We start from the raw sequence: 16330 nt of genomic DNA, 5'->3' as shown, positions 1-16330 counted from the left end.
ATATATATTAATGACTTGGACTTGGGTGTACAGGGCACAATTTCAAAATTTGCAGATGACATAAAACTTGGAAGGGTAGCGAACAGTGAGGAGGATAGTGATAGACTTCAAGAGGATATAGACAGGCTGGTGACATGGGCGGACACATGGCAGATGAAATTTAACACAGAAAAGTGTGAAGTGATACATTTCAGTAGGAAGAATGAAGAGAGGCAATATAAACTGGAGGGCACAACTCTAAAAGGGGTACAGGAACAGAGAGATCTGGGGGTATATGTACACAAATCGTTGAAAATGGCAGGGCAGGTTGAAAAAGCATAGAGGATCTTGGGCTTTATAAATATAGAAAATAGGAGCAGGAGTAGGCCATTCGGCCCTTCGAGCCTGCTCCGCCATTCAATATGATCATGGCTGATCCTCTATCTCAATACCATATTCCCGCTCTCTCCCCATACCCATTGATGCCTTTTGTGTCTAGAAATCTATCCAGTTCCTTAAATATATTCAGTGACTTGGCCTCCACAGCCTTCTGTGGTAGAGAATTCCACAGGTTCACCACTCTCTGAATGAAGAAATTTCTCATCTCAGTCCTAAGTGTCCTACCCCGTATCCTGAGACTGTGACCCCTCGTTCTGGACCCCCCAGCCAGGGGAAACATCCTCCCTGCATCCAGCCTGTCTAGCCCTGTCAGAATTTTATATGTTTCAATAAGATCCCCTCTCATTCTTCTAAACTCTAGTGAATACAGGCCGAGTCGACCCAATCTCTCCTCATATGACAGTCCTGCCATCCCAGGAATCAGTCTGGTGAACCTTCGCTGCACTCCCTCTATGGCAAGTATATCCTTAGGTAAGGAGACCAAAACTGCACACAATACTCCAGATGTGGCCTCACCAAGGCCCTGTATAACTGCAGTAAGACATCCTTGTTCCTGTACTCAAATCCTCTTGCAATGAAGGCCATCATACCATTTGCCTTCCTAACTGCTTGCTGCACCTGCATGTTTGCATTCAGTGACTGGTGTACAAGGACACCCAGGTCCCTTTGTACATCAACATTTCCCAATCTATCACCATTTAAATAATACTCTGCCTTTCTGTTTTTCCTTCCAAAGTGGATAACTTCACATTTATCCACATTATACTGCATCGGCCATGTATTTGCCCATTCACTCAACTTGTCTAAATCGCCTTGAAGCCTCTTTGCATCCTCCTCACAACTCACAATCCCACCTAGTTTTGTGTCGTCAGCAAACTTGGAAATATTACATTTGGTTCCCTCATCCAAATCATTGATATATATTGTGAATAGCTGGGGCCCAAGCACTGATCCCTGCGGTACCCCACTAGTCATTGCCTGCCACCCCGAAAAAGATCCATTTATTCCTACTCTCTGTTTCCTGTCTGTTAATCAATTTTCAATTCATGCCAGTATATTATCACCAATCCCATGTGCTTTAATTTTGCACACTAACCGCTTATGTGGGCCTTCTGAAAATCCAAATACACCACATCCACTGGTTCTCCCTCATCTATTCTACCAGTTACATCCTCAAAAAACTCCAATAGGTTTGTCAAACATGATTTCCCTTTCATAAATCCATGTTGACTTTGTCTAATCCCGTTGCTATTTTCTAAGTGTCCTGTTATCACATCCTTTATAATAGACTCTAGCATTTTCCCTACTACTGACGTTAGGCTAACTGGTCTGTAGTTCTCTGATTTCTCCCTCCTTTTTTAAATAGTGGGGTTACATTTGCCACCCTCCAATCTATAGGAACTGTTCCATAATCTATAGAATTTTGGAAGATGACAACCAATGCATCCACTATTTCCATGGCGACCTCTTTTAGTACTCTGGGATGTAGATTATCAGGTGCAGCTTTCAGTCCCATTAATTTCTCCGGCACTATTTTTTATAAATAGAGGCATAGAGTACAAAAGCAAGGAGGTTATGATGAACCTTTACAAAACACTGGTTCGACCACAACTGGAGTGTTGTGTCCAGTTCTCGGCACTGCACTTTACGGAGGATGTGAAGGCCTTAGATTGGATGCAGAAGAGATTTACTAGAATGATTCCAGGGATGAGGGACTTTAGTTACGTGGATAGACTGGAGAAGCTGGGGTTGTTCTCCTCAGAACAGAGAAGGTTGAGAGGAGATTTGATAGAGGTATTCAAAATCATGAAGGGTCTCGACAGATTAGATAGAGAGAAACTGCTCCCATTGGTGGAAGGGTCAAGAACCAAAGGACATAGATTTACGGTGATTGGCAAAAGAACCAAAGGTGACATGAGGAAAAACGTTTTTTAAACCACAGCCAGTGGTTAGGATCTGGAATGCACTGCCCGAGGGGGGGGTGGAGGCAGATTCAATCATGGCCTTCAAAATGGAACTGGATAAATACTTGAAAGGAAAAAAATTGCAGGCTACAGGGAAAGAGCGGGGGGAATGGGATTAACTGGATCGTTCTTACAAAGAGCCGGCCACAGGCTCGATGGGACAAGTAGCCTCCCTCTGTGCTGTAACCATTCTATGATTCTAAATGGATTGGAATCAAAAATTGGTAGACAAAACATTAGTTGAACAATGGGAGGCGTTCAAGGAGATGGTTCGGGTACAGAGTAGACACATTCCCACGAGGGGGAAAGGAAGGGCATCCAAAGCTAGAGCTCCCTGAATGACTAAAGGTATAGAGATTAAAATCAAACAGAAAAAGGAGGCTTATGACAAATGTAAAGTTCATAATACAGTAGGGAACCAGGCTGAATATAGAAAGTACAGAGAAGATCTAAAAAAGGGAATAAAAGGTGCAAAGAGAGAGTACGAGAATAGATTAGCAGTTAACATAAAAGGGAAAGTCTTTTATAAACATATAAATAGTAAAAGGATAGTCAAAGGAAGGGTGGGACCGATTAGAGACCAAAAAGGAGATCATCTTGTGGAGGCAGAGGGAATGGCTGAGGTACTAAATGAATACTTCACATCGGTCTTCACTAGAGAAGAGGATGCTGCCACTGTAGCAGTAAAGGAGGGGGTAATAGTGATATTGGAGAGGATAAAAATAGATAAAGAGGGGGTACCTAAAAGATTGGCAGTACCCAAAGTCGAAAAGTCACCTGGTCCGGATGAGATGCATCCTCGGTTACTGAGGGAAGTAAAGGTGGAAATTGCGGAGGCTCTGGCCACAATCTTCCAATCCTCCTTAGATATGGGGACGGTGCTGGAGGACTGGAGGATTGCAAATATTACACCCCTGTTCAAAAAAGGGGAGAGGGATAAACCCGGCAATTACAGGCCAGTCAGTCTAATGTCAGTGGTGGGGAAACTTTTAGAGACAATAATCTGGGACAAAATTAATTGGCTCTTGGAAAAATCTGGGCGAATAAATGAAAGTCAAAATGGATTTGTTAAAGGAAAATAGTGTTCAGCTAACTTGATTGCGTTCTTTGATAAAGTAATGGAGAGTGTTGATGAGGGTAGTGCGGTAGATGTGTATATGGACTTTCAAAAGGCATTTGATAAAGTACCATATAATAGACTTGTTAGCAAAATTACAGCCCATGGACAGTGACAGCGTGGATACAAAATTAGCTACGAGCATAAAGCAGAGAATAGTGGTGAACGGTTGTTTTTCTGACTGAAGGGAAGTATGCAGTGATGTTCTGGGGAAAAGGGAGCTGTTCTGTTGGGACGGCCTCCACTTAAACTGGGCTGGGACCAGTGTCCTGGCCAATCGAGTAACTAGGGCCATAGATAGAGCTTTAAACTAATAGGAGGGGAGGGGGGTTTAGGTAAGGGTAAATTTATCAGTCTAAAGAGAAAAGTCAAGGCAGAGTAGCGATTTGGGTAAAAACAAGCAGAGTGTGTCAGGAAGGGACAGAGAGTTTAACAAAGGTAATAGGGCATTAGTGAAAAAAATTAAAAAGTTAAAATTAAAGACGCTATATCTGAATGCACAAAGCATTTGAACAAGATAGATAAATTAATGGCACAAATAGAGATAAATGGGTTTGATCTAGTCGCCATTACTGAAACGTGGTTGCAGGGTGACCAAGGTTGGGAACTAAATATTCCAGGCTACTGGACTTTTAGAAAAGACACAAAATGGAAAAGGATGGGGGGGGGGAGCCCCGATAATAAAGGATGAGATAGGCAGTTGTGAGAAAGGATCTTAGCTCAGAAAATCAGGATGCAGAATCAGTGTGGGTGGAGCTAAGAAATAACAAGGGGCAGAAAACACTGGTGGGAGTAGTTTACAGGCTCCCTAACAGTAGTTATAGCGTTGGGCAGAGTATAAATCAGGAAATTAGAGGAGCATGTTTCAAGGGTAATACAATAATCGTGGGGGACTTTAATCTTCATATAGACTGAGCAAACCAAATTGGCAAAAGTAGTTTGGAGGACGAGTTCATGGAATGTAATCAAGACAGTTTTCTAGAACAATATGTAAAGGAACCAAGTAGGGAACAGGTTATTTTAGATCTAGTGTTGTGTAATGAGACAGGGTTAATTAGTAATCAAATAGTTAAGGATCCTCTGGGGCAGAGTGATCATAATATGATAGAAATTCATATTGAGTTTGAGAGTGATGTAGTTAAGTCCGAAACTAAAGTTTTAAATTTAAATAAAGCCAATTACGTAGGTATGAGGGGCGAGTTGGTTAAGGTACATTGGGAAATTGGATTAAAAGATATGATGGTAGATAAGCAATGGCAAACATTGAAAGAAATAATTCATAATTCTCAACAAATATGCGTTCTCTTGAGGAATTCAAACTCCACGGGAAAAGTGATCCAACTGTGGCTAACTAGAGAAGTTAAGGATAGTATTAGATTAAAAGAAGAGGCTTATAGTGTTGCCAAAAAGAGTAGTAAGCCTGAGGATTGGGAGAGTTTTAGAAACCAGCAAAGGATGACCAAAAAATTGATAGAGAAAATTGAATAGGAGAAAAAGCTGGCAAGAAATATAAAAACAGATTGTAAGAGCTTCTACAAGTATGTAAAAAAGGAAGAGATTAACGCAAGTAAACATGGGTCCCTTAGAGGCTGAGACAGGAAAAATTGTAATGGAGAATAAGGAAATGGCAGAGACATTAAACAAATACTGGAAATAGCGGGGAACTAAGGGGCTAATGAGAGTGAAAAGTTAAAGTAATTAATATCAGTAAAGAAAAAGTCCTGGAGAAATGAATGGGACTAAAAGCTAACAAATCCCCTGGACCTGATGGCCTACATCCGAGGGTTCTAAAAGAGGTGGCTGCAGAGATAGTGGATGCATTGGTTATGATCTTCCAGAATTCCCTAGATTCTGGAACGGTCCCAGTGGATTGGAAGGTAGCAAATGTCACCCCACTATTCAAGAAAGGAGGGAGAGAAAACAGGGAACTACAGACCAGTTAGCCTGACATCAGTCGTTGGGAAAATGCTAGAATCCATTATTAAGGAAGTGGTAACAGGGCACTTAGAAAATCATAATATGATGAGGCAGAGTCAACATGGTTTTATGAAAGGGAAATCGTGTTTGACAAATTTATTAGGGTTTTTTGAGGGTGTAACTAGCAGGGTAGATAAAGGGGAACCAATGGATGTTGTATATTTGGATTTTCAAAAGGCATTCGATAAGCTGTCACACAAGAGATTGTTGCACAAGATTAGGGCTCATGGTTTTGGGGGTAATATATTAGCACGGATAGAGGATTGGTTATTAGAAATCAGAGAGTAGGGATAAATGGGTCATTTTTGGGTTGGCAGTTTGTAACTAGTGGGGTGCCGCAAGGATCAGCTATTTACAATCTATATTAATGACTTAGATGAAGGGACCGAGTGTAATGTATCCAAGTTTTCAGATAATACAAAGCTAGGTGGGAAAGTAAGCTGTGAGGAGGACACAAAGGGCCCGATTTTAGCACCCGCTACCGGGTGCGTTCTCGGTGGGGGGGCCCCGAAAATCCCGAAATCCCGGAGCAGGACCGGATCGCGCCTCGATCCCGCCCACGTCCGGGTTCCGCGCTGACGTGCGGGGGTGCGTGCGCAGCCCCCGCTGGTGGGAATCCCGCAGGCAATTAAAGCCAGCAGGATGCCACTTGAGTGTATTTACTTTGCTTGTTCAGGTCATTGACTGACCTGATTAAGGGACTGTGTGCAATTTTGGATAAACATGGGACTGTTTCCCACACTGGGGGAAACACTCCCAGTTGAAATGGACGTGTTGCAGCTGTCAGCCTGTGGCAGCTGGGGGGGTGGGGGAGAGACCCTCACTCATTGCAGGAGGCCGCTCTGTCACTTGGGACAAAGTTTGGCCTCCACCACCCTCCTCCTGACAGTCAAAGTCACCAACCTGCACACTTACCCCGGGGTCCGGAGACATGTACCTACCTTGCGGACCCCCTCAGATGTACATCTTGCGGATGGGGGCTGCTGTAGCTGCAGTCATGACCTCCTCGGAGGGCGAACGGCCTCACCAGCCTCACCAGCCTCGCCATCCACGCTGTCCACCTCTGACACGTGGAGCTCCACAACACAGTGCTGTGACACATCCACCTGTACAGCAGGAGGGAGGGCAACCGCAGAGAGAGATGCGTCGCAGAGGGCACTACCCTCGCCACAGGGTCCACAGACCGAGGCTCAGCTTCCTGGACCTCTCTGAGCAGCAGTGCACACGGAGGCTCAGAGTCACTCGACATGTAGCCGTGGACATCTGCAGCCTCTCTCATGCCGAGCTGCTCCTGGCTGGCCCGAGCACCATCTTCCTACCTGTTGCTGTCAAAGTCACCACTGCCCTCAACAACTTCTCCTCCGCATCCTTCCAGGCTGCAACCGGGGACATCGCCGATGTCTCTCAATCGTCTGCGCAGAAGAGCCCTGCAAATACACCTACACCCACTCTGCAGTGACACACTGGGTGGCATCAGTGGTGGGTCCTCATAGGGATACCCAGGAGTGGGCATTATTGCACAAACTGGACAGGATTCGCGAAGACATGGCAGTAGTGGTGCCAATATAATGTGTGATGTGAGTTGTTCTTTAATTCAATAGAAGTAAGAACCATGACAATCCCTCAAACACCCTTGTGCATCCCCTTCATGCTCACAACACGTTTGCCTTACGCTGCCTACTGCACATATGTGATGCATGCCCTGTGGCTGCAGCACAGGTAGTGGCAGGTTGAGTGAGGCTGACTGTGAAAGAGATGCACGAGAGGGTGAGTATGAGACGGAGCCATGAGATTGTATGAGGATTGGGTTGAGTGGTAGTGGTGGGATGAGTACTGGCGAGGTGAGTAAGTGCAGGTAAGATGAGGATGAGGTTTGAGTGGGTGTGAGGGGTGATGTGACAGAGTAGTGTTGGCAGTGCTGAAGGAGATGTGGGGTGGGGGCGGTGATGTGGCAGACGGAGTGTAGGGGAATGAGTAAGTGTACTCACTTTGGCTGACCTACTGAGGTCATTGGAGCGCCTCCTGCACTGTATGCAGGTGGGCGATATGTTGGTGGCGCAGGTGACCCCCTCTGCCACCTCGAGCCAGGCCTTCTTGGTGGCAGAGGTCGGCCGCTTCCTCCCGCCCGCCGGGTGGAAGATCTCTGTCCTCCCCCTCCTCCTCACCCCATCTGATGATACCTGGGGTGAGGCATCATTAAACTGGGAGCAGCCTTCCCCCTGGGCTGCTCCATGCTGTAATTTTTGCTGTTTGTGGCAGCATCTGTCAGTGGAGGACTGCCCCTTTAAATAGAGCGCCTCTAGCTGACAGATCTTACTGCGCATGTGCAGCCCGCCCGACGCGCAGATCAGCAGCGGGGAACCCGGAGGAGCAGGTAAGTGCATCCAATTAGTGTGTTGCCTGCTGCGATCGCGCGGGAAACCCACTAATTTCACCAGGCGCGCTGGCCTACCCGCCGAGAACCCGCACCCCTGGTAAAATCGGGCCCAAAGAGTCTGCAACGAATATAGACAGGTTAGGTGAGTGGGTGAGAAGGTGGCAGATGGAGTATAATGTGGGGAAATGTGAGGTTATTCACTTTGGTAGGAAGAATAGAAAAACAGAATATTTTTTAAAAGGTGAGAGATTAAGAAATGTTGGTGTTCAGAGGGGTTTGGGTGTCCTTGTACACAAATCACAAGTTAACATGCAGGTACAGCAAGCAATTAGGAAGGCAAATGGTATGTTAGCCTTTAATGCACGGAGGTTGGAGTACAAGAGTAAGGAGGTCTTGCTGCAATTATATAGGGCTCTGGTAAGACCACATCTGGATTAGCGTGTAGAGTTTTGGTCTCCTTACCTAAGGAAGGATATAATTGCCTTTAGAGGGGGTGCAACGAAGGTTCACTAGATTGATTCCTGTGCTGTACCCACTATGATGACACTATGAGTAGTGTATTGGAGTACGGCAGTGTAAGGGTTTTGTGGTATGGTAATGGAATGGTTTTGGGGTTCAGTTGTGTAGTGGTTTGGGGGTTCAGTCGAGTAGTGGTTTTGGGATGCACAAGCGTATTGGTTTTGGGATATAAGTGTTTTAGGGTATGGTGGTTTTGGACTACAGTGGTGTTGTAGTTTTGGGGTATGGTAGTGTTGTGGTTTGGGATACGTTAGTGGTTTTAGGGTTCAGTATTCCAGTGGTTTTAGTGTACAGCAATGTAATGGTTTAGGTGCAGTGGGTTTTGGGTACAGTAGTGTAAGGTTTTGCAGTACAGTACTATAGTAGTTTTGAGGTATAGTAATGGGGTACAGTAGTGCTTTGAGAGTACGCAGTGTTTAGGGTATATTCATGTACTGGTTTTGGGATATGGTAGTGTAAGGGTTTGGGAGTACGGTAGTGTAAGGGTTTTGAGGTACGGTAGTGTAAAGGGTTTTGGGATATGGTAGTGTAAGGGTTTGGGAGTACGGTAGTGTAAGGGTTTTGAGGTACGGTAGTGTAAGTGTTTGGGAGTACGGTAGTGTAAGTGTTTGGGAGTACGGTAGTGTAAGTGTTTGGGAGTACGGTAAGGGTTTGAGGTATGCTGGTGTAATAGTTTTGGGGTACAGTAGTGTAAAGGTTTGGTGTATGGTAACGCAAGGGTTTTGGGTTAAGACAGCGCAAGGCTTTGGGGATACGGTGGTGTAACAGTTTTGGGGTACAGTAGTGTAGTGAGTTTGAGGTACGGTAGTGTAAGAGTTTTGGAGTGCAGTAGTGTAATGGTTTTGGGATAGATTACATAGAATGTACAGCACAGAAACAGGCCATTCAGCCCAACAAGTCCATGTCATTGTTTATGCTCCACATGAGCCTCTTCTCTCCCGACTTCATCTCACCCTATCACCATATCCTTCCATTCCTTTCTCCCTCATGTGTTTATTTAGCTTCCTCTTAAATGTATCTATGTTATTCGCCTCAACTACTCCTTGTGGGAGCGAGTTCCACATTCTCACCACTCTCTGGGTAAAGAAGTTTCTCCTGAATTCCCTTTTGGATTTATTGGTGACTTATCTTATTTATGGCCTGTAGTTCTGGTCTCCCCCACAAGTGGAAACATCTTCTTTATGTCCACCCTATCAAACCCTTTCATAATCTTAAAGACCTCTATCAGGTCACCCCTCAGTCTTCTCTTTTCTCGAGAAAAGAGCCCCAGCCTGTTCAATCTTTCCTGATAGGTATAACCTCTCAGTCTTGGTATCGTCCCAGGAAATCTTTTTTGTACTTTCTCCAGTGACTCGATATCCTTTTTATAATTTGGACGCCTGAACGGGTTTCGGGGTGTGGCGGGGTACGGGTTTCGGGGTGTGGCGGGGTACGGGTTTCGGGGTGCGGCGGGATACGGGTTTCGGGGTGCGGCGGTGCACGGGTTTCGGGGTGCGGCGGTGCACGGGTTTCGGGGTGCGGCGGTGCACGGGTTTCGGGGTGCGGCGGTGCACGGGTTTCGGGGTGCGGCGGTGCACGGGTTTCGGGGTGCGGCGGTGCACGGGTTTCGGGGTGCGGCGGGGTACGGGTTTCGGGGTGCGGCGGGGTACGGGTTTCGGGGTACGGCGGGGTACGGGTTTCGGGGTACGACGGGGTACGGGTTTCGGGGTGCGGCAGTGTACGGGTTTCGGGGTACGGCGGGATACGGGTTTCGGGGTACGGCGGGGTACGGGTTTCGGGGTACGGCGGGGTACGGGTTTCGGGGTACGGCGGGGTACGGGTTATGTTACTGGGCCAATAATTTAGAAATTGTGAGTTCAAATCCCACCAGGACAGTTTGAGAATTTGAGTGCAGTTCTCAAAAATCTGGAATTAAAAAAATATCAGGAAAAGTGGCCATGAAGCTGTTGGATTGTCGGTAAAACCCAATTAGTTCATTAATGGCCTTCTAGTCAAGCACTTCTTATCCATTCGATTTACTGAAAAGCACTGAATTTACTTGAAGTTAAGTGCGATTATTATATAACTTACTATTGACTACAAAAGTCCAAGTTAACAGTAAACTGATGTTCTGGAAGATTGAACCCCTTCTGCTGAATTAATTTTGATAGTAGCCTAATGCTACTTTGTGACATCCCAAGACTTGGTTGTTTTTCAGCTCAAAGAACTTACTGATGTGATCATTAACTCTCCATTTTGCAGCATTTTCTTGATCTTCAGCAGGGCTTTATTCCGCTTACGGAGGATTCGGAGTGGATTAAATCCAATCTAGAAAAATAAGATTGTAAGAAGTTCACCGAACGTCCAGATTTACGATGGCATCTCACGGTCAGTCAAAGAGCATCATTTGAATCTTTTCACAACACATTGCGTTGGGGATCAATTCCGAACATTACAACAATTTAAATGGCCTTCCAGGAATTTTTTATTTCACTGAAATATAAAAATATTATCATGCAGAATAAAGAAAATTAAAAACTGGAAAAATAAACCAGGTAATATTAGGAAATTTATGATAAATAAACCGGGTAATGTTAGGAACTATAGGATAAATAAACCGGGGAATGTGAGGAACGAGAGGATAAATAAACCGGGGAATGTGAGGAACTATAGGATAAATAAACCGGGGAATGTGAGGAACTATAGGATAAATAAACCGGGGAATGTGAGGAACTATAGGATAAATAAACCGGGTAATGTTAGGAACTATAGGATAAATAAACCGGGGAATGTGAGGAACTATAGGATAAATAAACCGGGGAATGTGAGGAACTATGGGATAAATAAACCGGGGAATGTGAGGAACTATAGGATATATAAACCGGGTAATGTTAGGAACTATAGGATAAATAAACCGGGGAATGTGAGGAACTATAGGATAAATAAACCGGGGAATGTGAGGAACTATAGGATAAATAAACCGGGTAATGTGAGGAACTATAGGATAAATAAACCGGGGAATGTGAGGAACGATAGGATAAATAAACCGGGTAATGTTAGGAACTATAGGATAAATAAACCGGGGAATGTGAGGAACTATAGGATAAATAAACCGGGGAATGCTAGGAACTATAGGATAAATAAACCAGGGAATGTGAGGAACTATAAGATAAATAAACCGGGGAATGTTAGGAACTATAGGATAAATAAACCGGGGAATGTTAGGAACTATAAGATAAATAAACCGGGGAATGTTAGGAACTATAAGATAAATAAACCGGGGAATGTTAGGAACTATAGGATAAATAAACCGGGGAATGTTAGGAACTATAGGATAAATAAACCGGGGAATGTGAGGAACTATAGGATAAATAAACCGGGGAATGTTAGGAACTATAGGATAAATAAACTGGGGAATGTGAGGAACTATAGGATAAATAAACTGGGGAATGTGAGGAACTATAGGATAAATAAACCGGGTAATGTGAGGAACTGTCGGATAAATAAACTGGGGAATGTGAGGAACTATACGATAAATAAACTGGGGAATGTGAGGAACTATAGGAAAAATAAACCGGGGAATGTGAGGAACTATAGGATAAATAAACCGGGGAATGTTAGGAACTATAGGATAAATAAACTGGGGAATGTGAGGAACTATAGGATAAATAAACTGGGTAATGTGAGGAACTATAGGATAAATAAACCGGGGAATGTGAGGAACTATAGGATAAATAAACCGGGGAATGTGAGGAACTATAGGATAAATAAACCGGGGAATGTGAGGAACTATAGGATAAATAAACCGGGGAATGTGAGGAACTATAGGATAAATAAACTGGGGAATGTGAGGAACTACAGGATAAATAAACCGGGGAATGTGAGGAACTATAGGATAAATAAACCGGGGAATGTGTGGAACTATAGGATAAATAAACTGGGGAATGTGAGGAATTATAGGATAAATAAACTGGGGAATGTGAGGAATTATAGGATAAATAAACCGGGGAATGTGAGGAACTATAGGATAAATAAACTGGGGAATGTGAGGAACTATAGGATAAATAAACTGGGGAATGTGTGGAACTATAGGATAAATAAACTGGGGAATGTGAGGAATTATAGGATAAATAAACTGGGGAATGTGAGGAATTATAGGATAAATAAACCGGGGAATGTGAGGAACTATAGGATAAATAAACTGGGGAATGTGAGGAACTATAGGATAAATAAACTGGGGAATGTGAGGAACTATGGGATAAATAAACCGGGGAATGTGAGGAATTATAGGATAAATAAACTGGGGAATGTGAGGAACTATAGGATAAATAAACCGGGGAATGTGAGGAACTATAGGATAAATAAACCGGGGAATGTGAGGAACTATGGGATAAATCAACCGGGGAATGTGAGGAACTATAGGATAAATAAACCGGGGAATGTGAGGAACTATGGGATAAATAAACCGGGGAATGTGAGGAACTACAGGATAAATAAACCGGGGAATGTGAGGAACTATAGGATAAATAAACTGGGGAATGTGAGGAATTATAGGATAAATAAACTGGGGAATGTGAGGAACTATAGGATAAATAAACCGGGGAATGTGAGGAACTACAGGATAACTCAACCGGGGAATGTGAGGAACTATAGGATAAATAAACCGGGGAATGTGAGGAACTATGGGATAAATAAACCGGGGAATGTGAGGAACTATAGGATAAATAAACCGGGGAATGTGAGGAACTATAGGATAAATAAACCGGGGAATGTGAGGAACTATAGGATAAATAAACCGGGGAATGTGAGGAACTATAGGATAAATAAACGGGGTAATGTGAGGAACGAGAGGATAAATAAACCGGGGAATGTGAGGAAATATAGAATAAATAAACCGGGGAATGTGAGGAACTATGGGATAAATAAACCGGGGAATGTGAGGAACTGTAGGATAAATAAACCGGGGAATGTTAGGAACTATAGGATAAATAAACCGGGGAATGTGAGGAACTATAGGATAAATAAACCGGGGAATGTGAGGAACTATAGGATAAATAAACGGGGTAATGTGAGGAACTATGGGATAAATAAACCGGGGAATGTGAGGAACTATAGGATAAATAAACCGGGGAATGTGAGGAACTATAGGATAAATAAACGGGGTAATGTGAGGAACTATAGGATAAATAAACCGGGGAATGTGAGGAACTATAGGATAAATAAACCGGGGAATGTGAGGAACTATAGGATAAATAAACCGGGGAATGTGAGGAACTATAGGATAAATAAACCGGGGAATGTGAGGAACTATAGGATAAATAAACCGGGGAATGTGAGGAACTATAGGATAAATAAACCGGGGAATGTTAGGAACTATAGGATAAATAAACCGGGGAATGTTAGGAACTATAGGATAAATAAACCGGGGAATGTTAGGAACTATAGGATAAATAAACCGGGGAATGTGAGGAACTATGGGATAAATAAACTGGGTAATGTGAGGAACTATAGGATAAATAAACCGGGGAATGTTAGGAACTATAGGATAAATAAACCGGGGAGTGTGAGGAACTATGGGATAAATAAACTGGGTAATGTTAGGAACTATAGGATAAATAAACGGGGTAATGTGAGGAACTATAGGATAATTAAACCGGGGAATGTTAGGAACTATAGGATAAATAAACCGGGGAATGTTAGGAACTATAGGATAAATAAACCGGGGAATGTTAGGAACTATAGGATAAATAAACCGGGGAATGTGAGGAACTATGGGATAAATAAACTGGGTAATGTGAGGAACTATAGGATAAATAAACCGGGGAATGTTAGGAACTATAGGATAAATAAACCGGGGAATGTTAGGAACTATAGGATAAATAAACTGGGGAATGTGAGGAACTATAGGATAAATAAACCGGGTAATGTGAGGAACTATAGGATAATTAAACCGGGGAATGTGAGGAACTATAGGATAAATAAACCGGGGAATGTGAGGAACTATAGGATAATTAAACCGGGGAATGTGAGGAACTATAGGATAAATAAACCGGGGAATGTTAGGAACTATAGGATAAATAAACCGGGGAATGTGAGGAACTATAGGATAAATAAACTGGGGAATGTGAGGAACTATAGGATAAATAAACCGGGTAATGTGAGGAACTATAGGATAATTAAACCGGGGAATGTGAGGAACTATAGGATAAATAAACCGGGGAATGTGAGGAACTATAGGATAATTAAACCGGGGAATGTGAGGAACTATAGGATAAATAAACCGGGGAATGTTAGGAACTATAGGATAAATAAACCGGGGAATGTGAGGAACTATAGGATAATTAAACCGGGGAATGTGAGGAACTATAGGATAAATAAACCGGGGAATGTTAGGAACTATAGGATAAATAAACCGGGGAATGTTAGGAACTATAGGATAAATAAACCGGGGAATGTGAGGAACTATGGGATAAATAAACTGGGTAATGTTAGGAACTATAGGATAATTAAACCGGGGAATGTGAGGAACTATAGGATAAATAAACCGGGGAATGTGAGGAACTATGGGATAAATAAACTGGGTAATGTTAGGAACTATAGGATAAATAAACCGGGGAATGTGAGGAACTATGGGATAAATAAACCGGGGAATGTGAGGAACTATAGGATAAATAAACCGGGGAATGTGAGGAACTATGGGATAAATAAACTGGGTAATGTTAGGAACTATAGGATAATTAAACCGGGGAATGTTAGGAACTATAGGATAAATAAACCGGGGAATGTGAGGAACTATGGGATAAATAAACTGGGTAATGTTTGGAACTATGGGATAAATAAACCGGGGAATGTGAGGAACTATGGGATAAATAAACCGGGGAATGTGAGGAACTATAGGATAAATAAACCGGGGAATGTTAGGAACTATAGGATAAATAAACCGGGGAATGTTAGGAACTATAGGATAAATAAACCGGGGAATGTGAGGAACTATGGGATAAATAAACTGGGTAATGTTAGGAACTATAGGATAATTAAACCGGGGAATGTGAGGAACTATAGGATAAATAAACCGGGGAATGTTAGGAACTATAGGATAAATAAACCGGGGAATGTGAGGAACTATGGGATAAATAAACCGGGGAATGTTAGGAACTATAGGATAAATAAACCGGGGAATGTGAGGAACTATAGGATAAATAAACCGGGGAATGTGAGGAACTATAGGATAAATAAACCGGGTAATGTTAGGAACTATAGGATAAATAAACCGGGGAATGTGAGGAACTATAGGATAAATAAACTGGGTAATGTTAGGAACTATAGGATAAATAAACCGGGGAATGTTAGGAACTATAGGATAAATAAACCGGGGAATGTTAGGAACTATAGGATAAATAAACGGGGTAATGTTAGGAACTATAGGATAAATAAACCGGGGAATGTGAGGAACTATAGGATAAATAAACCGGGGAATGTGAGGAACTATAGGATAAATAAACTGGGTAATGTTAGGAACTATGGGATAAATAAACCGGGGAATGTGAGGAACTATAGGATAAATAAACGGGGTAATGTGAGGAACTATAGGATAAATAAACCGGGGAATGTGAGGAACTATAGGATAAATAAACGGGGTAATGTTTGGAACTCTCGGATAAATAAACCGGGGAATGTGAGGAACTATAGGATAAATAAACCGGGTAATGTTAGGAAATATAGGATAAATAAACCGGGTAATGTGAGGAACTATGGGATAAATAAACCGGGGAATGTGAGGAACTATAGGATAAATAAACTGGGTAATGTTAGGAACTATAGGATAAATAAACGGGGTAATGTTTGGAACTATAGGATAAATAAACCGGGGAATGTGAGGAACTATTGGATAAATAAACCGGGTAATGTTAGGAACTATGGGATAAATAAACCGGGGAATGTGAGGAACCATAGGATAAATAAACGGGGTAATGTAGGAACTATAGGATAAATAAACGGGGTAATGTTAGGAACTATAGG

At 42.9% G+C, this 16330-nt stretch overlaps 1 protein-coding gene across 1 annotated transcript in view; it reads right to left on the bottom strand.

Annotated features, from left to right (window-relative positions):
• LOC137307897 (chloride anion exchanger-like) overlaps positions 1–16330 on the bottom strand; it is a gene marked incomplete at its 5' end in the record, with an annotated part of 78548 nt that overhangs the window by 10954 nt on the left and 51264 nt on the right. Inside the window, one exon of the mRNA XM_067976945.1 lies at positions 10544–10639. Within this exon, the coding sequence (XP_067833046.1) occupies positions 10544–10639 (96 nt within the window). The remainder of the gene's footprint in view (positions 1–10543; positions 10640–16330) is intronic.

Source organism: Heptranchias perlo, unplaced genomic scaffold (genome assembly GCF_035084215.1).
Source record: "Heptranchias perlo isolate sHepPer1 unplaced genomic scaffold, sHepPer1.hap1 HAP1_SCAFFOLD_115, whole genome shotgun sequence".
Taxonomy (NCBI): Eukaryota; Metazoa; Chordata; class Chondrichthyes; order Hexanchiformes; family Hexanchidae; genus Heptranchias; species Heptranchias perlo.
The sequence above is the reverse complement of the archived record's forward strand: the minus strand, read 5'-3'. Positions and strand labels throughout refer to the sequence as shown.